The sequence below is a fragment of the Camelina sativa genome, chromosome 9, assembly GCF_030686135.1.
Source record: "Camelina sativa cultivar CO46 ecotype springtype chromosome 9, ASM3068613v1".
Classification (NCBI taxonomy): Eukaryota; Viridiplantae; Streptophyta; class Magnoliopsida; order Brassicales; family Brassicaceae; genus Camelina; species Camelina sativa.
In genome coordinates, this window is record NC_141888.1 from 39,798,309 (window position 1) to 39,822,939 (window position 24,631).

The 24,631-nt window shown below is 34.3% G+C and overlaps 5 protein-coding genes across 7 annotated transcripts; 2 read left to right on the forward strand and 3 right to left on the reverse strand.

Annotated features, from left to right (window-relative positions):
- On the forward strand, positions 1 to 5,107 carry LOC104714010 (receptor like protein 21-like). Of its 2 annotated transcripts, none has more exons than XM_019230355.2 (8): positions 1 to 439; positions 623 to 714; positions 854 to 1,633; positions 1,934 to 2,089; positions 2,178 to 2,246; positions 2,385 to 2,459; positions 2,587 to 2,661; positions 2,786 to 5,107. In XM_019230355.2, exons 3-8 carry the CDS (start codon positions 1,243 to 1,245, stop codon positions 4,951 to 4,953), a joined length of 2,934 nt encoding a protein of 977 aa, XP_019085900.2. In that variant the 5' UTR covers positions 1 to 439; positions 623 to 714; positions 854 to 1,242; the 3' UTR covers positions 4,954 to 5,107. The 2 variants fall into 2 exon arrangements, with proteins under 2 accessions (XP_019085900.2, XP_087323283.1); XM_087467157.1 differs by having other exon boundaries at positions 274 to 439; positions 623 to 735.
- Positions 5,095 to 8,871, forward strand: LOC104714011 (receptor-like protein 8). Of its 2 annotated transcripts, XM_010431238.2 has the most exons (4): positions 5,095 to 5,690; positions 5,839 to 5,907; positions 6,091 to 6,162; positions 6,248 to 8,871. In XM_010431238.2, exons 1-4 carry the CDS (start codon positions 5,387 to 5,389, stop codon positions 8,407 to 8,409), a joined length of 2,607 nt encoding a protein of 868 aa, XP_010429540.1. In that variant the 5' UTR covers positions 5,095 to 5,386; the 3' UTR covers positions 8,410 to 8,871. The 2 variants fall into 2 exon arrangements, with proteins under 2 accessions (XP_010429540.1, XP_087323284.1); XM_087467158.1 differs by lacking the exon at positions 5,095 to 5,690 and having other exon boundaries at positions 5,839 to 5,952; positions 6,010 to 6,162.
- Positions 8,757 to 9,358, reverse strand: LOC147939298 (protein DOWN-REGULATED IN DIF1 11-like). The gene has a single exon (XM_087467159.1). The coding sequence runs from the start codon at positions 9,322 to 9,324 to the stop codon at positions 8,845 to 8,847; it is 480 nt and encodes a 159-aa protein (XP_087323285.1). The 5' UTR covers positions 9,325 to 9,358; the 3' UTR covers positions 8,757 to 8,844.
- A 4,708-nt stretch (positions 9,359 to 14,066) lies between these two features.
- LOC104714012 (EIN3-binding F-box protein 1) lies at positions 14,067 to 17,386 on the reverse strand. Its single transcript, XM_019229590.2, has 2 exons — positions 16,888 to 17,386; positions 14,067 to 16,583 (listed from the first exon to the last, which is right to left on the reverse strand). The coding sequence occupies exons 1-2, from the start codon at positions 16,910 to 16,912 to the stop codon at positions 14,707 to 14,709; spliced, it is 1,902 nt and encodes a 633-aa protein (XP_019085135.1). The 5' UTR covers positions 16,913 to 17,386; the 3' UTR covers positions 14,067 to 14,706.
- A 3,389-nt stretch (positions 17,387 to 20,775) lies between these two features.
- LOC104714013 (uncharacterized) lies at positions 20,776 to 22,234 on the reverse strand. Its single transcript, XM_010431241.3, has 2 exons — positions 22,117 to 22,234; positions 20,776 to 21,621 (listed from the first exon to the last, which is right to left on the reverse strand). Exon 2 carries the CDS (start codon positions 21,603 to 21,605, stop codon positions 20,979 to 20,981), a length of 627 nt encoding a protein of 208 aa, XP_010429543.1. The 5' UTR covers positions 21,606 to 21,621; positions 22,117 to 22,234; the 3' UTR covers positions 20,776 to 20,978.
- Between the last annotated feature and the right edge of the window lie 2,397 nt (positions 22,235 to 24,631).

Consider the following 24,631-nt stretch of genomic DNA (forward strand, 5'->3'; position numbering starts at 1 on the left):
GAACAATACCTCTGGAAAAAAAATGCTTATCTCATAATAAACTCATGAATTATAGGGAGAAGTCTTCCCCAATTTAACAAAACTGTTTTCTACTCTGTTTCCTCAACTTATTTGTTTTCGGACACATCCAAAGTTTCAATTAAGTATGTATCCCCAAAAAAACTTCAAGTTCGTGCTCTAGCTACACATAATAAATCCATACTAAACCGGTTTAAATTAAAACTAAACCCAAACTCCATTTAATATCTCTCTACCAATTCCTGATTTTATTTTATAGTACACTTTATTCAGTTGAGAAAGGTTTAAAAATCGATTAAATAACAAAAGAGAAAAAAACATGAACCCTAATCTCCTATCTGTCTCAATTTGGAACCCAGAAATTGTGACTGAGGATTCAACGAATTCCGCTTATAGGAGGAGAAGATCTTGATGCAATGAGGTAACAGATTCAATCCATACTTCTTTTTTTTGATTTGAAACCCAAAATTGGGATTTTTAGTTTATGTGACGTTCTTCATGTGTTACAAACGAGCCAAATGCGTTAGTCATTATAATGCTATAGCCCTTATATGAGATGGTTTACTTGCTTCTGTAATTTTTGTTGTTGTTTTCAACTGTTCAGGGACATGGACAAGCTTAGTGGATCAAGACTCTTGAATGAAGAGTAATAAGAAATTGCAAGTCTCGTCATTTGTTATTGCAACTGAAAAACGAGTATGTTTTCCACATGAGCTGGTTAGATATATATTTTGTTATTCAGCTTTTGTTTTGAAAATTCATCTGCGTACATACTGCATTTTCAATGGAGAGTTTGAATTCTTTTTTTTTTTTGCCGTCCCAATCCAATGAAAAGGGAAGGGTGACAAAGGTGTTCAATCTTCATCTGACTATTGCGGCAGCCACTTGGAATACAAAAGTCGTATCCTTCACATAACAAATTAGCCACACATATATATTATCCGAGCATGGTTGTCTTCTTCAAAGACGACCTTCACTTTTTCTTATCATACAATTTCAAAGTAAACGATTGTGATCACTCACTTATACATGTACATGAATTCTCAGTGTTTATTCTAACAAAGACTTTGACTTTTTTTTTCTTTTTAATTATTAATAAATTCAACAATCATTTCTGGTTGAAATTTTATGACCGGGGAGGTATAAGAGTGAACGATCACACTTCCAAATTGCTTTCATTGGAGTTTATTTCATTTCCTTTTTTTTCTTTTCATCTCACTTCCAATGGAAGGGAAGCTTTTCTTGGGCCAATACTTGATGATATATGTGTTGTTATTGTTGGGGCAGCTACATGGATGCAAAAGCTGCATTCCGAAAGAAAGGGAAGCTTTGTTGGAGCTCAAGAACTACTTGATGTCAAGGAGTCGAGAATCAGGACTCGACTATGTTCTCCCTACTTGGACTAATGGCACAGAGAGTGATTGCTGCCAGTGGGAGGGCATTACATGCAACCGAACAAGCGGGCGGGTTATTGGACTTTCTGTTGGTAATATGTACTTTAAAGAGAGCTCTCCTTTAAATCTTTCCTTGCTCCATCCCTTTGAAGAGGTTCGAAGTCTGAACTTATCCACGGATGGATACAACGAATTCAATGGCTTCTTTGATGACGTAGAAGGTATACCACACTTTTTCCCGCATTTAGTTTTACCCGTGTGGTCTCTGTTTGGAGATATATTTCCTTACATTGAAAATTTAGAATTCTATATAGGCTATATCAGTATTTCTTCTGATTTTCCCATGCATCAAAAATTTATAGTACTACCATTAGTTACATCACCTGGCCAGTCCCGTTTTCTTCTAGAGAGTCCATACAATTCAACACTCTTAGTTCCATTTGCATGTAGAGAAATAAGAACTAGTATATTGCAATCTTATTTTTCTGTACACTTTTGTTGACAAGATTTTTCGTTTGCAGGTTATAGAAGCTTAAGTAGATTAAGAAACTTGCAGATCATGGATCTCTCAACAAATTATTTCAACAACAGCATATTTCCTTTTCTTAATGCCACTACATCACTTACAACTCTTTTTCTCCCGTATAACGAAATGGATGGCCCTTTTCCTAGTAAAGGTGAGTTTTCTATTTCTAAGGAGGTGCCTATGGAGCACAGTCATTTTTTAGTTTTAATTATAATTATTCTATTGGATTCCCCTTTCAGCACTAAAAAACTTGATAAACTTGGAACTGTTGGATTTGAGAGCAAACACATTAAGAGGCTCCATGCAAGGTAGCATCTACAACAATTGTGACTACTTAATTGTATAATTGGTTTATGCCATCTAACTTATTATCATATATCAACTTAGATTATTTAGAGGTGTCTTTTATTTTTATTTTTTTTATGTGTTTCCTTGTCTTGTGGCAGAGCTAACTCATCTGAAAATGCTGAGAGCTCTAGATCTGAGTTCGAATAATTTTTCTAGCTCAACGGAATTGCAAGGCAAGCTTGCTTCTTCTTTTTAACGTTTTTATATATTTATAATATGAAGGGAGATGAAAATAGCTTATTTAAATATAGTTAATGATCATTTTGCAACATACAATATTTTTGCCTTTGATTATTTCAGAACTAAAGAATATGATTAACTTGGAAGTCTTGAGTCTTGCTCAGAATCATTTAGACGGACCTCTCCCAATAGAAGGTACCCTTTTGTTTGCTTCACCTCTATGCAACTATGAGAAGTATCTACTGACTTCTCGATAGAAATATAACTAATTCATCTTTATGTTTTGTTTTCAAATTTTTTTTTTTTTTTTTTTTTGCAGTATTTTGTAAAATGAAGAATCTGCGTGAGCTCGATCTCAGAGGAAACCATTTTGTAGGCCAACTTCCTCTCTGTTTAGGTAGCTTGCACAAGCTGAAGGTTCTTGACCTCTCATCCAACCAGTTTAGTGGAAATCTACTATCTAGTTTCAGTAGCCTTGGATCCCTCGAATATCTCTCATTGTCAGATAACAACTTCGCTGGCTCTTTCTCGCTCAATCCACTCACCAACCTAACAAAGCTCAAGGTGTTCAAACTATCATCAAGATCTCATATGGTACAAGTCGAGACAGAGGGTACCTGGAGGCCAAATTTTCAACTAAGTGTTCTTGTGCTACAATCTTGCAGCTTGGAGAAAATCCCTTCCTTTCTCGCGTACCAGAAAAACTTGCGTCTAGTTGATCTATCCAGCAACAAGTTACCTGGACACATTCCTATCTGGCTGTTGGAGAACAATCCAGATCTTGAAGTCTTACAGTTGCAGAATAATTCATTCACTATTTTTCAAATGCCTGCAATAGTGCATAATTTGCTGATCTTGGATTTCTCAGCTAATAATATCAAAAAGTTCCCTGATAGTATGGACCATGCACTACCAAATCTGGAACGTCTAAATGGCTCCAATAATGGGTTCCAAGGGAATTTTCCATCGTCTATTGGTGAGATGAAGAATATTTCATACTTGGACCTGTCTTATAATAACTTTTATGGGAAGCTACCAAGAAGCTTTGTCACAGGTTGTGTTTCACTAATATTCCTGAAGCTCTCTCACAACAAATTTAGCGGCCCTTTTCTTCCGAGAGAAGCAAACTTCCCTTCGCTTGACGTGTTGAGAATGGATAACAATTTATTTACTGGGAAGATCGGAGGCGGTTTGCGTAACTCTACTTTTTTACGAATCCTTGACATGTCCAATAATGGTCTCGGTGGTGCTATTCCAAGATGGTTGTTTGAGTTTCATTATTTGGATTTCTTATTGATATCCAACAATGTCTTAGAAGGTACGTTACCACCTTCTTTGTTGGGAATGCCCTTTCTCTCGTTTCTCGACCTTTCTGGAAACAATCTTTCTGGAGCCTTACCGTCACGTGTTGATGGTGTGTGGGGGATGTATATGTTCCTACATAACAACAACTTCTCAGGGTCAATTCCGAATACATTGTTGCAAAGTGTTCAGATACTTGATCTGCGGAACAATAAACTCTCTGGGAGTATCCCGCAGTTTGTCGATACCCAAAGCATAAATATTCTTTTGTTGAAGGGAAACAATTTAACAGGATCTATTCCAAGGCAGCTTTGTTATTTGAGAAACATCAGACTGTTAGATCTCTCAGACAACAAGCTCAATGGCTTCATACCTTCATGCCTATATAATTTGTCTTTTGGTCGTTTACAAGAGGACACAACGGCTCTAAACATTCCGCCATCTTTTAATCAAGTGAGTCTTGAGTTGGAATTATACAAATCCACTTTTTTGGTAGATAAGATCGAAGTAGACCGCTCAACCTATCAAGAAGTTGAAATTAAATTTGCAGCCAAGCAAAGGTATGATTCTTATAATGGAAGATCTGAGTTCAGGGAAGGTATACTTCGTCTTATGTATGGGATGGATCTGTCAAACAATGAAGTAAGTGGTGTTATCCCAACGGAGATTGGAGATCTCTTGAAACTACGAGTGTTGAATCTATCTCACAATTTACTGTCGAGTTCTATACCGTCCACCTTCTCCAACCTAAAGGATGTTGAGAGCCTTGATCTTTCTCATAACAGGTTGCAGGGAAGTATTCCTCACCAACTCACTAGCCTTACTTCTCTTGCTGTGTTCAACGTGTCTTACAACAACTTATCAGGAATCATTCCCCTAGGAAGGCAATTTAACACCTTTGATGAGAACAGCTACATAGGCAATCATCTTCTTTGTGGACCACCAACCAATAGAAGTTGTGAGGCTAATAAGAGCTCAGAGGATACAGTGATCGGAAGAGAAGACGAAGATGATGAAGCTGCTATTGACATGATGGTCTTCTATTATAGTACTGCTTCAACTTATGTGACAGCGTTGATAAGCATTCTTGCACTTATGTGCTTTGATTGTCCTTGGCGTCGAGCATGGTTCTGCATTGTCGATGCTTTCATTGCCTCTGCAAAAAAATGTGTTTCCTTAAAATAATTTCAGTTTCGTTCAAAAGCTTGAATATATTGTGTTTGAGTTTCGTTCAAAAGATGAAACCCGAACCTTCCGCCTCGGTATGCTTGGAGGATCAATTAAAAAATATATATATATATACTTTTTCTTTTTAAATATTTGAATGGCCCATTGGGTTCTTGTCTTCTTCACTTGACTTGACTTTTAACTTATTTCGTGGAAAGGCTGTATAGATGAGTTTTCAGCCACACAAATAATCATTCGAGTACGGGTGTTTTTCTACAAAGACCTTGACTTCCTCTCATACAATTTTAAGTGTGTTTTGAATTCACTGAAACTTCGATCTTTTTCATTTTGTTGAACTCCTATAAACGTGGTGATATTTTTTGTTGAACTCCCAGTCCCAAATTGCTTTGGGGTTTATTTCATTTTCTGTGTGTTTAATCTTTTATTTGCAATGGAAAGGAAGCTTTTCTTGGGCCAATACTTGATATGGATGATATTACTGTTGGAGCAGCTTCATGGATGCAAAAGCTGTATTGAGAAAGAAAGAAAAACATTATTGGAGCTCAAGAAACTGTTGGAGCTCAAGGTCTCAAGAAGCTTCATAACAAGCTGGGACGATGTTCTCACTACTTGGACTAATGACACAAAGAGTGATTGCTGTCAGTGGGAGTACATTGAATGCAATCGTATAAGTGGCCGGATTATCGGGATTTCTATTGGTTTTTATAACACCGATGGCCCTTTTCCTATTAACGGTATGTTATTCCATTTTTTTAACTGTGCGGTGCCTATCATACACAGCCTACTTAACTAATGATGTATCTTTTGGTTAGTTCTTTTAATTTTTGTAATTTTTATGTGTCCTTAAACTACAGTTTTTAATTCTCATTGACTCCCTTTTAGGACTAGAGAACTTGACAAAGTTGGAACTGCTAAAGCTGGGTGGACGCGGATTTAACGGCAAAATACTAGGTAGCATCTACTCTCTACATAATTATTGAATTGGTTTATGTCATAGTAAACTCTTCATCTTTCGTTTACATATTAACTAGAAATATCTTGCTTTGCACCTAGGAAAACTGAAAGTAAGCTTATTTTTATTTGGAAAATAATATTTCTTCTAAACAAAATATTTTGGCCTTTATTTCATTTCAGAACTAATGAATTTGACTACCTTGAAACGCTTGAGTCTTCAGGGGAATAGCTTTAGTGGGGCTATACATGCAGGTTTGTGTGTGTGTGATTATCAATTTGAACAACAATATAGTTTTACGTATGACACAGAAAATCTCATTATCTTGTTGTTTCTTAGTTTGTAAAATGAAGAATCTAGAGGAGCTCGATCTCGGAACAAATCATTTTGCAGGCGAGCTTCCTCTTTGTTTAGGTAGTTTGAACAAGCTACGGGTTCTTGATCTGTCATCCAACCAGTTTAGTGGGAATCTACCATCTAGTTTCAGTAGCCTTAAGTCCCTCGAATACCTATCATTGTCAGATAACAACTTCAGTGGCTTATTCTCGCTCAGTCCGCTTGCAAACCTCACAAAGCTTAAGGTGTTAAAACTTTCATCAAAATCTGAAATGGTACAAGTCGAAACAGAGGCTACTTGGCAGCCACAGTTTCAACTGAGTGTTGTTGTTCTACGAGTTTGCAGCTTGGAGAAAATCCCTTCCTTTCTCGTGTACCAGAAGAACCTGCGTCTAGTTGATTTATCCAACAACAGAATATCTGGTCACATTCCTACCTGGCTGTTGAATAATCCTGAACTTGAAGTATTACAGTTGCAGAATAATGTATTCACTACCTTTCAGATGCCTACAATAGTGCATAATAAGTTGCAGTTCTTGGATTTTTCAGCGAATAATATTACAGGACTATTCCCTGATAATATTGGTCGTGCACTTCCAAATCTGGTACGAATGAATGGCTCCAATAATGAGTTCCAAGGGCATTTTCCATCGTCTATTGGTGAGATGAAGAATATTTCATTCTTGGACCTGTCTTATAATAACTTCTCTGGGAAGCTACCTAGAAGCTTTCTCAAGGGTTGTTTTTCACTAAAACAACTGAAGCTCTCTCACAACAAACTCAGTGGCCTTTTTCTTCCAAGAGAAACAAGCTTCACTTCACTGAAAGAGTTGAGAATGGATAACAACTTATTTAGTGGAGAGATCGGAGTTGGTTTGCTTAGCTCCAACAAAACATTGTCAACTCTTGACATGTCCAACAACCGTCTCGTGGGTGCTATTCCAAGTTGGATAACTAACTTATCTACTTTGAGTACGTTATTGATATCAAACAATTTCTTAGAAGGCACAACACCACCCTCTTTGCTAACCATGCCCTCTATTTCGCTTCTTGACCTGTCTGGAAACCAATTATCTGGAGTTTTGCCTTCACATGTCGGTGGGGATTTTGGGGTACAATTGTTCCTAAGCGACAACAACTTCACCGGGCCGATTCCAGACACGTTCTTGGAACGTGTCAGAATACTTGATCTACGGTACAATAAAATCTCTGGTAGTATCCCACAGTTTGTCAATACCGAGAACATCAAAATTCTTTTGTTGAAGGGGAACAATTTAACAGGATCTATTCCAAGGCAGCTGTGTGATTTGAGCAACGTTAGACTTTTAGATCTTTCTGATAACCATCTCAACGGTGTCATACCTTCATGCCTTTATAATTTATCATTTGGACCAGAAGGATACATTTCGGAGATAGGTGTATCATATTCGGAAATCTGTAAGTTCAAATTTTACAAATCTACATTTGTGAATGAGAAATTCTGTGTAGAATCCTATGGTTTTGAAGAAGTTGAAATCAAGTTTTCAACAAAGCAAAGGTATGAATCTTATTTTGGAGCATCAGTTGAGTTCACTGGTGCCATACTTGATCGTATGTATGGGATGGATCTGTCAAGCAATGAGTTAAGTGGTGTTATCCCAGCAGAGCTTGGAGATCTCCCACAACTTCGAGTCATGAACTTATCTCACAATTTCTTGTCAAGTTCAATACCATCAAACTTCTCCAAACTGAAAGATATTGAGAGCCTTGATCTTTCACATAACAAGTTGCAAGGAAGTATTCCTCAACAGCTAACTAGCCTTACTTCTCTTGCTGTCTTCGACGTGTCTTACAACAATTTGTCAGGGATCGTTCCACAAGGAAAGCAGTTCAATACCTTTAATGAGAAAAGTTACATAGGCAATCCTCTTCTTTGTGGACCTACGACGACCAAGAAAAGTTGTGAGGCTACTAAGAGCTCAAACGAAGCAGATGATGATGGAGGAGAAGAAAAAGACGATGAAGCTGTTATTGATGTGGTGGTATTCTATTATAGTGCTGCTTCAACTTGTGTGACCGCATTGATAGGCGTTCTTGTAGTTATGTGTTTTGATTCTCCTTGTCGTCGGGCATGGCTCCGCATTGTGGACGCTTCCATTTCCTCGGCGAAACGTATGCTGCCTTAAATTCTGCTTAGTATGTTCCCCATTATGTTTCTGTAGCTTTGGATTTTGCATGATATATGGTTATTAATAAGAGTCTCCACAAAAAAACATATCTCTCTTCGTTACGTAATCAGTAGAAATGTTACTAGGAGCAATTTCTCTGTTTTCCTAATTTGTGTGCTATCGTTTACTTTTAATTCAACTAATTCTCTTCCGAGCTATACAATTTTTAGTACACCGTGAAAAGTTGCGATCACAACCATGACGGAAAATGTGTTTTGGAAGCAAAATGGACAATATGGTGAAGAATAGAATCAAGGCGTATGGATCATGAAACTATGGGGGTCTAGAAGAGAACACATCACATAAAAGAAAACGGATATATAATATTATTGTATAAATCGTTGTTACAAATACAATACAATCAACTTAAACCATTATTAAATAATAGTATAATTAATTTCGATTTTTATAACCAGAAAATGGTGCAATACCTCCCATTTGAACAGAACATTTTTTCCATATTTCGTCAGTTTTGGCCATAGCTTTAGAACTAATACCTTTGAATTGATAGAACTGAGAAAACAGTTTCATCCAACTTATTTGGCATTGCTTCCCACCTTTCACTATACATCGACAACATTTTCTCGACGCACTTTTGTTCCGAAGAACTTCCTCCATAATGTCATGGTTACAATAACTCCCACCATATCCCATCTTAATCCCACAGTCAATAAGATTTTTGAGAACTTTTATTGATTGCCTACGAATAACCTTGACATTATAATGATCCGGACTCGGCCAGTCTTCAGTCACCACCTTAAACTCGCTGTATAACATCTCCTTAAGATCGTCAGCTATGGCCAAACTTGAATAAGAAAATGAGAGCAACACCGTGATTGCAAAAAATGCCATAACAATGGTTTTCTTCTCCATTTTTTTTTTATAAATTGTTTTGAGCTCTTTTTAGTTGTTTTTCTTTTGTTTGATGCCATATATTAGGATTTATCATTGTATTTATAGTGCTTCGTTAATGTTATTATAAGTAACTTTTTATCAATAAAAACTGCATTTTTGTTTGTTTATTACTCATCAACATAATATCTTTATAAGTTATCAACATAAATATTATCTTTTGACGTTTCATGTTTTCATAAATGTGGTTAGTTTATTACATTTCAGTTTTTGATGAAATTAATTGAAGAAAACTTCTTAACGTATTATGGAACAATACTGGACAATGAAACCCTAACTGTGTGCATTTCACGCTTCATTAATTAGTAAAATCTTCTGGTAGAATGTTAATGAAGTTTGCAAGAAAATTAAGAGAAAACAAAGTAACCAATCTGATTAGGAGTTAGGAATTAATTTTAGGGAATACAATTTGTTTTCCGTCTGAATTTTTTGTTTATTTGTAAATATTTATCGAGGAAAAAGTTCCATAGAAAGATAGAACAAAGAAAAAAAAATAAACACAGAGAGATTTTATTATTGAGGCTAAGTTTGCACTATCTGTTTCTGAACACGACAAATTATGTTCTTTAGAAAATGATAAGTCTTTATAATGTTAAAGCTTCCATGTCAAGTGTAGAAATGCGAGATTTCGTTCTTGTCTCACCTAATCCCCCTAAAATCAAACCCATTCTAAACCTGATGTTGAAAAAAAAGTTTCACGAACCATGGTCCATATCAATCATGCATCTTAATATCGAAGTGACCCACGGTTTAACACTTGAAGAAGCAAACAATGACATTTTGTATTATATATCTCCTTCAGACAACATGGTGTCACAAAGGATGATTTCTGATGGTTTACTCCAACAAACTTGTGTAACTATTAACTTCTCTATCTTCTATTTGTTTTGTTATTCAGTTCTCCCGTAAAGATCGATTCAAAGAGTCTATTCTCAACAAAATTTATCGACGGGTGAGACTCTCTTGCCGACTTAAGTGAATGACCTATATATGTGGCTATTAAGATTTCAGCTTCTTGAATTTGAAATGGTGGACAAAGTTTAGTATGATTTGATTAGAGTTTAGATCATTATCTAGTTTAGATCAATGTGTTCTAACAGAATATACACATCAAAGATTCCGTAAACTTGTCCCAATTTTTTTTTTTTTGTAACAGCTTGTGAAATTATTCTAAACACTTGTGAACATTTTCAAAAATGTTGTTTTTATTGAAAACATATTTATATCACCAAAAACCTTGTTGCTATGTTTACAGTGTGATCGGTAAATCTTGAAAATTGTTGCATAACCATTTCAGTGTGATCGGTAAATAATGTTAAAGAGTAAAATGTATTCAAACTATGCATTAGATGCTTAAGAAGATGAATATATGGTCAATAGATGTTGTGTGAACAAGACGCGCAATTCACTATGATTCTTTGTCTCTACTTTAAGGGATCATAATTTTGGAAATCTGGCCATCTTATAATTATATAATAGTATAATTAATTTCGATTTTTGTAACCAGAAAATGGTGCAATACCTCCCATTTGAACAGAACATTTTTTCCATATTTCGTCAGTTTTGGCCATAGCTTTAGAACTAAAACCTTTGAATTGATAGAACTGAGAAAACAGTTTCATATAACTTATTTGGCATTGCTTCCCAGCTTTCACTATACTCCCACAACATTTTCTCGACGCACTTTTGTTTCGAAGAACTTCGTCCATAATGTCATGGTTACAATAATGCCCATTATATCCCATCTTAGTCCCGCAGTCAATAAGATTTTTGAGAACTTTTATTGATTGCCTACGAATAACCTTGAAATTATAATGATCCGGACTCGGCCAAAATTCATTCACCCCCGTCTTAAACTCGTTGTATAGCATCTCCTTAAGATCGTCTGCTATGGCCAAACTTGAATAAGAAAATGAGAGCAACACCGTGATTGCGAAAAATGCCATAAAATGGTTTTCTTCTCCATTTTTTTTTAAAAAATTGTTTTGAGCTCTTTTTAGTTTTTTTTCTTTTGTTTGATGCCATATATTAGGATTTATGATTGTATTTATAGTGCTTCGTTAATGTTATTATAAGTAACTTTTTATCAATAAAAACTACATTTTTGTTTGTTTATTACTCATTAACATAATATCTTTAGTTATCAACATAAATATTATCTTTTGACGTTTCATGTTTTCATAAATATGGTTAGCTTTATTACATTTCATTTTTTGATGAAATTAATTGAAGAAAACTTCTTAACGTATTATGGAACAACATTGGACAAATGAAACACTAACTGTGTGCATTTCACGCTTCATTAGTAAGAATGTCAATGAAGTTTGCAAGAAAATTAAGAGAAAAAAAGAAGTAACCAATCTTATTAGGAGTTAGCAATCCACTTTAGGGAGTACAATTAAGATATCTAACTCAAATGTTAGTGTCAGAAAGTGATCTTTTTTTTTCTTTGGACAAACAGTGTCAGAAAGTGATCAATCAAACATTTCCGTAAACAAATCGGTCCAAAATGTTATATACGTTAGCCACATAATCCACCCTGTTTTACATAACACAAATGTATCATTCATTTTAGATTTTAAATTTTTTGGTAAAAATCTTGAAAATTAATTTTTTGGTAAAAATCTTGAAAATTGTTGCATAACCATTTCAGTGTGATCGGTGAATAATGTTAAAAGTAAAATTTATTCAAACTTTGAATTAGATGCTTAAGAATATATATGGTCAATGGATGTTGTGTGAACAAGACGCGCAATTCACTATGATTCTTTGTCTCTACTTGAAGGGATCACTAGGTAACAACCCGTACTATGTGTGTAATAAATCGATTTAAAGAAAATTATTATAAGTAAAATTATTATTTTAGAACTAATATCTGTTTGTATGAAACATAATATTTAACTAAAGATTTTTATTTATTTATTTAAAGCTGCGTTTTTTGTATAAAAAATATGTTTTATCCGTGAAATCATTTAATGTGTAAGAGGTTTTATGGTAGAAAAAATTTTAATAAAATGTTACTATTTATTGTAATATTTCTTGTGTGGTTTAAAAATCAAATTCATATCTTCTTATGTTTTATCTTGTAATCACAACAATTTTGCATGTTTCTTATATAACCATAACAACATATACTAAATTACTCTGTAGTTTAATTATTTAATTTTATTATATGTTAGTAACAATCGGATTTTAAACTAAATTTTATGAAGATAATCTAATTTATTGATTTAATATTTTTGATTAGCTATTTAAATCATTTGAGTTATTCGGTTTGTTAATATTTTCTATAAATGACGGTATATTATCAAAAAAAAATTATGAAAAATTAATGAAATTCCAAAATCAACGTATTCGTGTAAGAATACATTTTACCCATAAAATATGTGAACATGGTAAAGAAAATATTTACAAAATGTTAAAATTTATGGCAATATATATTTTTGTATGTTTTAAAAATCAAATTTATATTTATGGTTTATCGAGTAACTATAACAATTTTGCATAATCTATAATCACGTATTTAAATATATTATGATTATTTTTGTTACTAAGTTTATTTATAATGATAAAGGTTATTGTCTCATTCCTTTTTAATAGCAAATAGATGAATATATAATTAGAACGTATATTCCTATTTGGTTATCAATATTTCAATTTTTAATGAATAATCACACTAAATGTTGAGATTAATTAGTTTACATACTTAGATATATATATATATATATAAATAATCACACATTATGATATCTCCTAATTTGTTATTATTTTTATATTTATTTATGAATATATATAAATCTATATTTATTGAGAATTAAATTTCTTTTAATGAGTTGGAGATAATTCAGGAGTAATATTTTTTTTTATAATCAATTATAATAACTATTGAAAGCTTGTTATTTAAATTATTATGATAATAATACTAACAGAAAAATATCATTTTGTTTTTATATGATTTTGTTAATAAGTTATATGTTCTTTATGTTTATTAACTTTATATTAATTGATATCTTTTTATAGCTCTTTTAGAATATTTTACTAAAATCAATATTTATATTAATTTTAAAAAAATTAATATAATTTTGACTTATATAAGTAAATTTTAGTGAAATTTTGTCTTACTATTAAATTTGTATGAGAAATGATAACATATCTATTCAGTTCCGCATTTAGCTACCTATGTTGTAAATAACGTTCCTTCGTTTTGGCTCGCTTGAGTCATTCTTGTAAACTGTTGCCAAAAAAAATAAAAAAATAATAACATATCTAATTATTATTCTGTTAATTGTTTTAAAATTAAATACAATGACATAGAACTAAAATTAATTAGAAAATTTAAGATTATTTTGCTAAAAAGTTTTGGAAATCTGGCCATCTTAATGTACTAATTAAAGATTAGACCACAATAACAATAATAGCGACAACCAATACTACTAATAATGACTCTTTTCCCCCACTTTATTTTAATCCCACTCAAATCATATCGTATCGAGAAAAGGAATCGCTGGCCAGGTTCATCCCCTCGACAATATTCATTGAACACCACATTCACTTTTGAATGGACACAAACAAACGTAAATTAAAGACAAAATCTCAGGTTGACACAAAATCTGATTCTCTGTCCCACACATGAGATAAAGTTGTGTGTGTTTAATTTCTCAGATTTCGAAGGATATTAGAGAAAAAAAAATGAAAACTTTATATTATACAACGAAATGAGAATTTTATTCAATACTCATTAAACCATCCCAAAGGACATTACATAATTTAGTACAGTGATCGATCATACAGATTGATACAGCCTGGGAAAAAAAAACGAGGGGATCTGGCAAAAAAACAACAAAAAAACTCTTTAATAGAGTTGTTGCAACAACAGCCAGAGCAACCTCTGAGAGAACCAAGGCATGAACCAAAACCTGAACCCGTACAAATCATACAAAAGACCCCTTTCGAGGAAAACCATACGCAACAAAGACAAACGACGCGAATAAAAGTGGGATAATAATAGGCTCGTAAAAGACACCAAGCAAGAAACAGGAGGATGATAAACCCTAAAATCTCGTATACCCGGTAAATATATTCTCAAGCAACACACGACCTTCCGATTTCAAGGTAAAGCTAGAGTTTCCCTGATAAAAAGGAAACCCTGCAAAAAAACCATTGACTGGCAAAAAAAGAAGCCGGAAGCGAACTGCTTGGAAAAAAAAAAAGGAAAACCGGGTACCGAGCCTAGGACGCGTAGATCACAGAGCCTGAAAAAGGGTTGACACTTGATAAACAAACTTGGACGGACTAAAATACCTTTCATTATATAGGTGGAGAAGTTGACAGTGGAATTATCGATCAGGAGAGGATGTCGCATTTGTAAAGGCGCTCGACTAAGAAGTCGACAGTGGAATTGGAGATGGATCGGCACTGTTGGAGATTTAATCCCAATAAAGTGGAACCCAACCTCACAATGGCTGGCAAGCTCTTGTCTGTGACCATAGAGCAACCTGCCATGGATAAGATCTGCAGTTTGAGTTTTTCAGAGGAAGCCAATGCTTGGATCCCAGAATCGGAGATGGAGCATTTTGAAAGATCCAAATCACTGAGAATCTGGCAGTTTGCTGCAATGGAGACCATGCTGGCGTCAGAGATATTGGAACATCCATCGATGTTTAAGACTTCGAGAGTCCAACCGTTACGGGCAGTGATGGCAGAAATCACTTTGTCTGTCAAATTGGAACAGCCACTGAAGTTCACCTTCACAAGAGAATTCTGAATCAGATGTAGAAAACCAGACTCTGTTATCCCCTTGAGCCCGCATAGATCAATCTCCTCGAGCTGAGGGCACAGCTTCCCGAGGGCTGCAAGATTTGCATCACCAAAGCCAGGGCAGTTACGAATAGACAGGGAACGCAGAGCACTGCAATGAGGTGAAGCAGGCAAGCCTGTTGCGAGATCTCTAATGCCCAAGCAGTTCACCAGAGAGAAAGCCTTCAACTTTTCACCACAGTTCAAAAGAGAACCAAAAAACCCAAATTGGGTGACCCTGTGGCACTCTTCAAGCTGAACACTCTCCAGTGATAAAGATGCTTTTGCAAAAGAAACCAACCCATTGTCGGATAACAAGGGGGATCTACTGATAATAGCTTTCTTCATGTTCGGGCAGCCCTTTCCCACAGATTCAAGCCCCGCGTCAGTCACTCCCTGGCAGGCTGTGATGGTTAGAGAGTTTATTTTTTGTAGCCCGACACCATTTCCCATGACCCAGAATCCCTTCTCACTCACGTGTGACAATCCAGAGAGCACAAGATCAGTGACTGACAAGCCGTAATGACCAACGACAGCAAGAGACACATCAGTGACATTTAGCATCTGAAGCTTAAGTTTTGCCAAGGAAAACGTGGTGTTTGACAACAAGGATGCGATTCCTTGATCCCTGACAAGAGGACAGTTCTTGATCGAGACTGACTTCAGCTTGGAGCAGGATCGTGCAATGGCTTGAAGACCTTCATCTCCAATTCTTGAACAAGCCTCCAATGTAAGCTCGCTCAAGTTAGGGCAGCTCCTAGCAATCGCTACCAAACCCTTGTCAGTGATTGTAGAGCAGCGGTTCAGGTCAAGCTTCTCAAGTTGAGTACAACCCTCGGCAATCTCCAAGAGGCCATTGTCAGTAACGGTAGATAGGTTCCACAGGGAAAGAGACCCAAGAGAAGGGCAGCTACGACCAATTGACCTAAGACCAATATCTGAAACCTTGCTAACAGAACCGCTTCCTCGAATAGACAACTTGCCAAGTCCACCACGGCCAGCTGTTCCAACAGCAATAGCAGCCAATCTAACATCAGTTGCCTTCTTCCCATCTAAACTCCTAGATAAACATCCTTCACAATCATCATCACCATCTTCAGATTTGTTGGAATTGGAAGAAACAACATCTAGCTCCTTTTGCCTGATGCTACTTACAAGCGTAAGCCAGTGTTTAGAGACAAATGCGCAAGCACTCCTCTCTTGAGGTCCAGGCAAACGCCTAAAGATCTCGAAAAGGCACTCATCTGGGAGCACATCAATAGAGACCTGCTTTTCCTCGAAAGCACTGAAGACCGTCGGTGCAACAACACGCGACCTCTTGCTTGGAGGGAAGTAGACATCGACGTAACTACCAAGCGACAACAAAAGGCTTGCATCCTTTGGATTTGGGTATATTGCTCCACGACGGTAAAATTCATTTTCACCTGTAAATACACCACAAAAGAATACAAATCAACTAAACATACAAAAACTTGAATTCCTTAATCACTATACCTATTAATTCCCAGATCCAACGAAAAATTAACTCTAGCCAAGAAACTAAAACTCAGATCTATAAGTCATCGACATACATACACGATCCTAGAAGTCAAAATCTTAATTCATCATACTGAAAACATCTAAACAACACAGAAACGCCTAAATCGAACATCTAAATTCAAATCTTCCTAAATCAAAAATCTGAGAATGAAATCGATTGATTCAAGCAAAGATTGGGGGGAAACATACCAGCGAAACTATAGATCTGAGACATGATTGAAGCTCAAAACTCCCAGGAAAAACAAAAACGCTTGATTCCTCAAGCGAAAACCCGTGGGAAAGAGCAAAAACGAAAGATCTGAAGACGATTAAGAAGAAAACAACGAAATCAGCTCCGATTACACCAAAGAACGAGATGCACATAAAGATCGAGAAGAGAGAGAGAGAGAGAGAGAGAGAGAGAGCGAAGAAAACCCTATAGAAAGGGCAAAAAAAAAAAGGTAGAGAGAGAGAAGGAGAGGGAAAAAAAAAAGGAAAAAAAGGAAATGATCGGTCAGTATGAGGTCAAGATAATGAGTTTATATACATTAGTTGAAATTTCACATGCAATGTATCTGAGCTGAGAGAGTTCGGGATCGTTAATTAATTTGTTTTATTTTATTCCCCTACACACAAAAAGTTGCTTAAGATAGACCAGATTTTTTTGTTTGTTTTTTCACCCTTCAGAGCGCGTTAAGGCAAGCAATGAGGTGGTGGTGTTTGGTTACGGAGTTTATAAATCAATTGTTTTTTGTTTGCTTCCTCGAACAAACCTACTCTCTCTTTTCTTTTTTGCTTACGTTTTGTGGCCGACTTTAGAATCGTTTATGTCGTGTTTTTCTCAAGTCTCAAGTAAATCAATTCTTAGAACGATGACCAAAAAAAAGAAGTCTTAAAAATCAAACTTGTTACAACACGAACTCACTCATTATTGGGTCATGTTGAGGCATGATCAGGGGCGGACCTAGTAAAAAATATTGGTGGGTGCAGATTGCTCTTAGGTAGAATTGAACCCTCAACCTGTGAACATTTTTGAGGTGAACTCAAGCCAGTTTGCCACTTGTCTTCCTTTGTCTAATGTAAAACTTTTAAATATTTGTATAATTACTGGGGGCAGCTGCCACCACCAATATCAACGTAGGTCCGCCACTGGGCATGATTGAGTTGGATTGATTCTGATTGTATGCATGTGTTTATTAGAAGAGATTGGGTCGATGAAGATTTGTATGTATCAATGTATGCAACAACTTTGAAGATTCCAAATCCTTTATGATTCCAAATCCTTCATAACTTTCCTTTATCTGTTTGTCTGTTTTTCACTCGAGAAGAACTATTAGAGTCCAAAAGTGCTACAATTAATAGGGTAAAGATCTTTGGACAATATATGAAAAAATGACATTTTTAAAAAAAAACTAGTTTTTGGGATTAGTTAGGTACTTACGACTTTGTCAAAAAAAAAAAATTAGGTACCGATAGTTTTAGATTTTATTAGGAGTACTCTCAATTAAAAATTTTTAAAAATAATAATAAAGGAAAATAAAAGTTTAGAAACCTTTCTTTTTTAAGGACATCCTTAACACCATATGGTTTTAATGAAATTAAAATATTTAAATAATGGTCTACACTTAAGAACACACCATTCTACAGTTTTTGCATAAGACCAATTTTCTATTTCTTAAAAACAGCTGTATCCACTATTCAACATTTTTATTATTTTAAAACCCTTAAAAATATACCATGTGTTGTAGCGATGAGAATGATCTAAGCAACTTGAAAATCGTTTCTCTTGACATATGTCAGTCTCTTATAAGTTTCTTTTTTTCAGATTGATGAGGCATTTCTCTGATGTAGATGGTCTTAGGCCACATTCCTTAGAAAAAATTTCACTGGCCGGTACACATATATTTGTCATGTGAGGTTTGCGAGGAACTCTCTATACAAGGTTGTTGCTCTACAAGTGGCATTGGTTAAGTCCCAAATCTCTCTTTAGGTTAAGGACACAAAATTATAATTAAGGAAAAAAACCTAGAATCCTTATAATAACACGGATATGTTTTATGGACAAGGAACGAATCGCTACATAATAACCAATTTTTTGTTAGTATACGGGTACGATGGCGTGACTACTGCACGAGCATGAGTTAAAACTAGTTTTGACATGTGTATTTTTAATGTGAATATAATAGATTTATTCAATACTACCGGCTGGTGAACTTTTTTTAATATTTTCTTCAACTTATTTCTGTACCTACAGTCTACAGAATCCCATGTGGGAAAGAAAAAATTGAGATAAAAAGAATCAGATTTGATGAACGTAGAAATCCTTCTGCGATTGATTCATCTATATAATAATCTCCTACACCAACAAGACTCTCAGAAGGTTCCCTAATACATATCAGTTATCACCACACTGTATCAGGATTCCATATATCCAACCTTCTCTGTAAAAGAATAGGTCAAATCGTAAATGACAAATTGGAATCTGAATGTATCTGTGGAGAAGAGGACCCATTGCCCATTATAAACATATGTTATAAAATGAGAAAGTGAACAAAAGACACCCAAGTTGTCGTGGAAGCATTATCCATCCTTTTCAGTTTTCATCGCATAAACAGCCCATGTTCTTATTATCGCAATTCTTCATGTCCCGGTATCAACTAGGACATTATTTATCGTTCGAAAATCACATTAAAATTGTTCGGGATTCTACTTATATACGATCTTTTATTTTCCATTTTCCTATGTTAATAGTCAAATTAGTTTCAAATTTGTAGTTATAGACCATCAATGAAACAAACCAAAGAAACAACTGCCTAGGAACCTCCCATCATCACTAGCATGCCAACAGAGCCGTGCGGAACATAAACTGTGCCCAGAGGCGGTAAAAAAAACTTTTACAATGCATAGAAAATATAATGTCAAGAACGGTAAATACCAGTTATATAACAAAAGTAAACAATTAATTAAAAAAAATCTAACTGAAATTTTCTTCCGTAAAATATCATTAACTAAACGTTCAAAATCAACTTTTCTAAACATTTCCTTTCGCTAGACATTTACTTTAATAATGACGATAACCGGTGTTTCTGTAGACTAAATGTTCAAGTGTGGAATTAGTAACATCAATCAAAATAAAGTGAGAAAACGAGAGACGAAAGTTCTTTTGTATCGTGTGCATACATAGAAAACTGTAGAAAATAAACGTTTACCGTAATTTTATAATGTTAATTCAGTTTTTTTAAGCTTTTGACTTATTCTTTAAATCGAACGTGGCAATTAAGTGGATTTAACAATTGAAAACTAAAGGTTTAAGATAAATATACTATTTGAAATTACATGGCCGTAGTAACTAAACATAGGCCAAAGTAAAAATAAAGGTCTTCAATTTTTTTCAAAATTTTGAGGCCATAGGCCAAAGTTTATTTTGTTTACACTGAGGCACGGCTCTGCATGCCAATAAAAATTCCATAAACTTCTTGATAATAAAAGAGGCAAAAACTTAAAACTAACTATAATCTCCCTAAGACGAGGTTCATGCATTTTTAAGTTAGTGACACCATATGATAAAGATGATTATGACAAAAACTACAATAATCTAAATATTTAATGGTCCAGTACTTGACTATGGAGTTAGTGGGCCGGTTCCGCAAAAACATGCTACAATTATGTAATTTGTATGTTTAATAGACAATTTGTAGACGTAGTTAATTAATATAATCATAGCAAGTTAACGGGAAATATTCTATGTACTAATCACAATTTGTTTTGTTGTGGTCATAATATATAAGAACATACTGGTTCAACGCGTGAGGATGACTATATTCTAGGTGTGGACTTTAAGATATTGACAAAATCCAAGTCCGATTCGATGTCTTTTCGTGACTTGGCTATTGAGCAAGGCCTTTCTCATGTTCCAATTTAGCTGACGAATTAAAGAAAATAATTTCTCTGGTACAAACTTTTCCAAGCTGGATCCGAAGGTACTGATTCATCGGGATGAACTAATCGTGATTGTGTTGAAAGGCATAATTGTCTTACTGTAGCGATAGTGATGTTCTGGTTTTATACTAAACCATGTATCTAATCAAAACACAAGAGGAAAGAAAAAGATATTTTAACAGTATACTGTAAAAATACTGTCACCCGATGGATGCTTTCCAAAGACCATGGAACAAACACACTTCAAGCCAAAGAGAGACTCGGAACATAATGTAACAATAGAGAACGCGCATGAGATGTTAGGCAAATGCTTTTAGATTTGAGTATTTTAAGTCTTCCTACACAATCAAAAGTGGCTTGAGCTACAACACATCGTTGATGAATTTTTGAGTGAGTTCTTTAGGAAGTCCCATAACAGTATCAACTCCTCCCATCACGGAATCGATAAAAGGTGAAATGAGGGGATGCTCCAGCATTAAACCTCCAGCAACCTTGAAAGTGATTGCATCATCAATAAGGTCATCGATGACTTGCTCTGGTATCTCATGGAAATAAACCTCTGCTTTTTCCCACCCTCCTCTTCTAACTCCAGTTTGCAAGTTTCTTACAATAACAGATCCCACAACGCCACCGTGTGAACCAGAATAGCCTTTGATAAACTCGCGAGCTTCTTCTTTACTGGTTGGTTTTTCTCTAATGACACCTTTGTAGACAACAACAGTGTCTGCAGTAATCAACAGAGTTGGTTGATGATGATGATCTTGTGCAAACTGGCTTTCACCTCCCAGTTTCGATATAATCTCGTTTGCTTTGGCTTCAGCAACAGCTACAACCAAATCTTCAGGCTTGTCTTTCCTAATAGCTTTCTCATCAATGTCTGCAGTCACAATGGTGAAATCATATCCCATTTCAGCTAGAATCCGCTTTCTCGCCATGGACTGAGAACCCAAAATCAGCTTAAATCCTTTCTCCATCGTTTTCTTCACCATACTTCTCGTTGTTGTACTGTTAGCAGAAAGAGTAAAGAAGAAGGAATTAACAAACAAATCAAAAGAAGAGCAAAACAAAGATTTTTCCATACTGACTCTTCAAAAAATTTGTATAGCCACAAGATGACACATAAAACACCTATTATATTACTTACCACATTTACAGAGTCTGATAAGTGTAATCCTAAAAAGAATACACATTTTGTCACGCAACGTTATCCTATACCATGTAAGAAAACTCTAGAAAATTCAAACTTTCAGAATCGTTACAAGGAACAGAACAATCAGAAAGAAAAACAAATGCATTTAGGATGAAGAACTCTACCAAATTAATCTGTGACAACGATTCAGTTATAGACGCGGCAGTGGACAGATAGACGAAATCTCACAATCTTTATTACAATTGACGATGCTATATATATACTATCAGTGACCCAATAAAAATCTGCGGAACAGAAAATCTAAGAAGAGAATTTAGGGTTTTGAGATTGAGTAGAGATTCAAAACTCACCGAGGATACGAATTCGATTGCAGATGAGGGAAGCGGAAAGAAAGCTGGAGATAGCGAGTGAGAGACTGAGATAAAAACTACAACAGATGGCTGTAATTTTGGCATGATTAGTTTTTTTTTTTTTTTTGTCGCCTGCCTAAGAATAATTAAAAAATAATACTAAAATTTTGCGTGCTAATTTTTTTATTTTATTTTTTTATGAAGATTTTATTGATGGAATGTGTTTTTTGAGTTATACAGAGCCAAAAGGATCAAATCCGATAATTATACCGGAACGAGATTTGAAGCTATTAACCAGTGCAAAATATTTTAGAATCTTCTTCTACATCCAAAAACGTTTTGATGAGGTTGGTTTAGTTCGAAATTAATTAACTGTAGTAGTTTTTCTTTTTCAAATTATACAGTTCAACAAGCTATTTTTCTAACTTAAATGAATGGTAAGTCTTTAACCATCTAAAAAGGCTTATAACTATTTGTAGAGAAAACGTTAATTAACAAAACAATAACACTAAATAGCATATTATAAAAAAAAGATGAGTTTTTAACAGGTACATGAATCTAAGTCCGGCTCTACACATGTGCAGGAAGTGCATTTGCACAAGTTCTATGTAATTTTTGTTATTTTTACACTAAAACTAGAATCTACATTTTTTTTTTTTTTTTAACATGAAAATAAGGGTCTATTTTTTCTTTTTAGCTAATGATACTTCAAAATATTGAGCTGGCCCAGTCAACAAACCCCGTCTGGACTGTCACTCGAAGTAACCCACCCAACAAACGAACGTTGCGACAACTATAATAGCACCACCAATAAGAATACAACAACGTAAGAGGGACGCACCATTGCAAAAACTGTCGCGACGTGAGTGAGATTCACGCGCTCTGATCTAAACGTTGACTCTTTGTTTCATAGTTACTCTTAAATTCCCTTTATTCACTTTTCATTTCTTCATTGCAAGTTTCCAATTAATTACTCTAACTAATAGCTTTAGGGATTCGCAATTAATTTAAGGCAACGTAAACTAAAAGGAGTTTGGCAAAAACCAGTCATTTCAGAAAACAACATTAATAACGGGTATTAAAAATACATAAATACCGTGTATATATAACTCATAAATCTATACTATTAAAAAGGAAGCATTTTTAATGAGTAGACATAGAGTTTGAAATTATTACAATGAAATGCCACTCAAATAGGAATAAGAGTATGTATAATCCTTGAAACCAAACAGATTAATATTAATTAGAGCCAAACAGATTAATATTAATTGTATTAACCGAAAAAACTTAAATGATATAACACATAAAATCGGGTGCAGTTATAACCTACCATAAAAAAACAGAAAGATTAGGAAAAATAGAATAAAATCAGTGTCCCTTAAAAATTGCAAACTACCTTAATTAATATCTAAATAATTAAATTAAAATCATTAGTCTTCAAATCTTGAATACGTGGGATCCTTTGTATTCGAATGAGGAAATAATCCAAATGGTTCAACATATTTTTTAGCCAAAAATAATGCAGTTATATATAAAAAAACACAACATAAGGAAATTATAATAAATTCAAAATCCCATATATTTAATACGTACTAAAACTATAAGATCAAAATATATAGTCCGAATTGTTTGTGAAAAATACATACTATTGTAAAATCAATTCTAGCATCGCTGGATCATAATTTTCTTACAATAGGATTTGAGATTATTACAATAAAATGCCACTATAAATATAATAAGGTGTAATTGTATAGTAGATTTGTCTCTCCATCCATACAACATATAGCATAAGGTGTAGACATGTATGTCCCATAATGAAAATGTTTCATAATACAGGTTATAAACTAATTACAAATTGTAAATTCACATTATCTGCTATATTTTTATTGAATTTGTGTGTTATTTAAATTCTGTCAATCAAACAAAACAAAACAAAACGATGTTTACGCATTTAAGAATGAAATAGAATTTTTTATTTTAATTTTATGTATCACAAAAACATTTCCATAGATATTTCTATTTTTGAAAATAAAAAAACATATATATATACATTGACAAACTATTCCTGATAAAATAGAAGAAGGGACGGGTTTGTTATATATTTAAAATCTCCATATACTTATTTATTTCAAATATCATGACTAATTATAACGGGTATAAAATAAGAACGTGTAACTTAAAGAATAAAAAACATTATAATGTAAAAAAATTGGGTAACAAGTTACAGTATAAACTTTTTTGGTAGCTATATTCAGTTCTCAAAATCTCACTAATTTGAGTATGCGTCAACTTCGAAACGGGTACATGTCTAATTTACGATGATTATTTCAAAAATTTTGAGTAGATTTGAATATTTTAAGAGTATTTCATCATAATGTCTTACCTCGACTCTTCAAATATATCTTACATATTAGAAAAAAATTATTTATTGAAATGCCTGTTACTCTTAGGGTTTACAAATTCAAGCAAGGCGAATGCATATATTACTCATTTGGTTTCTTGGAGGGAGTTTTTG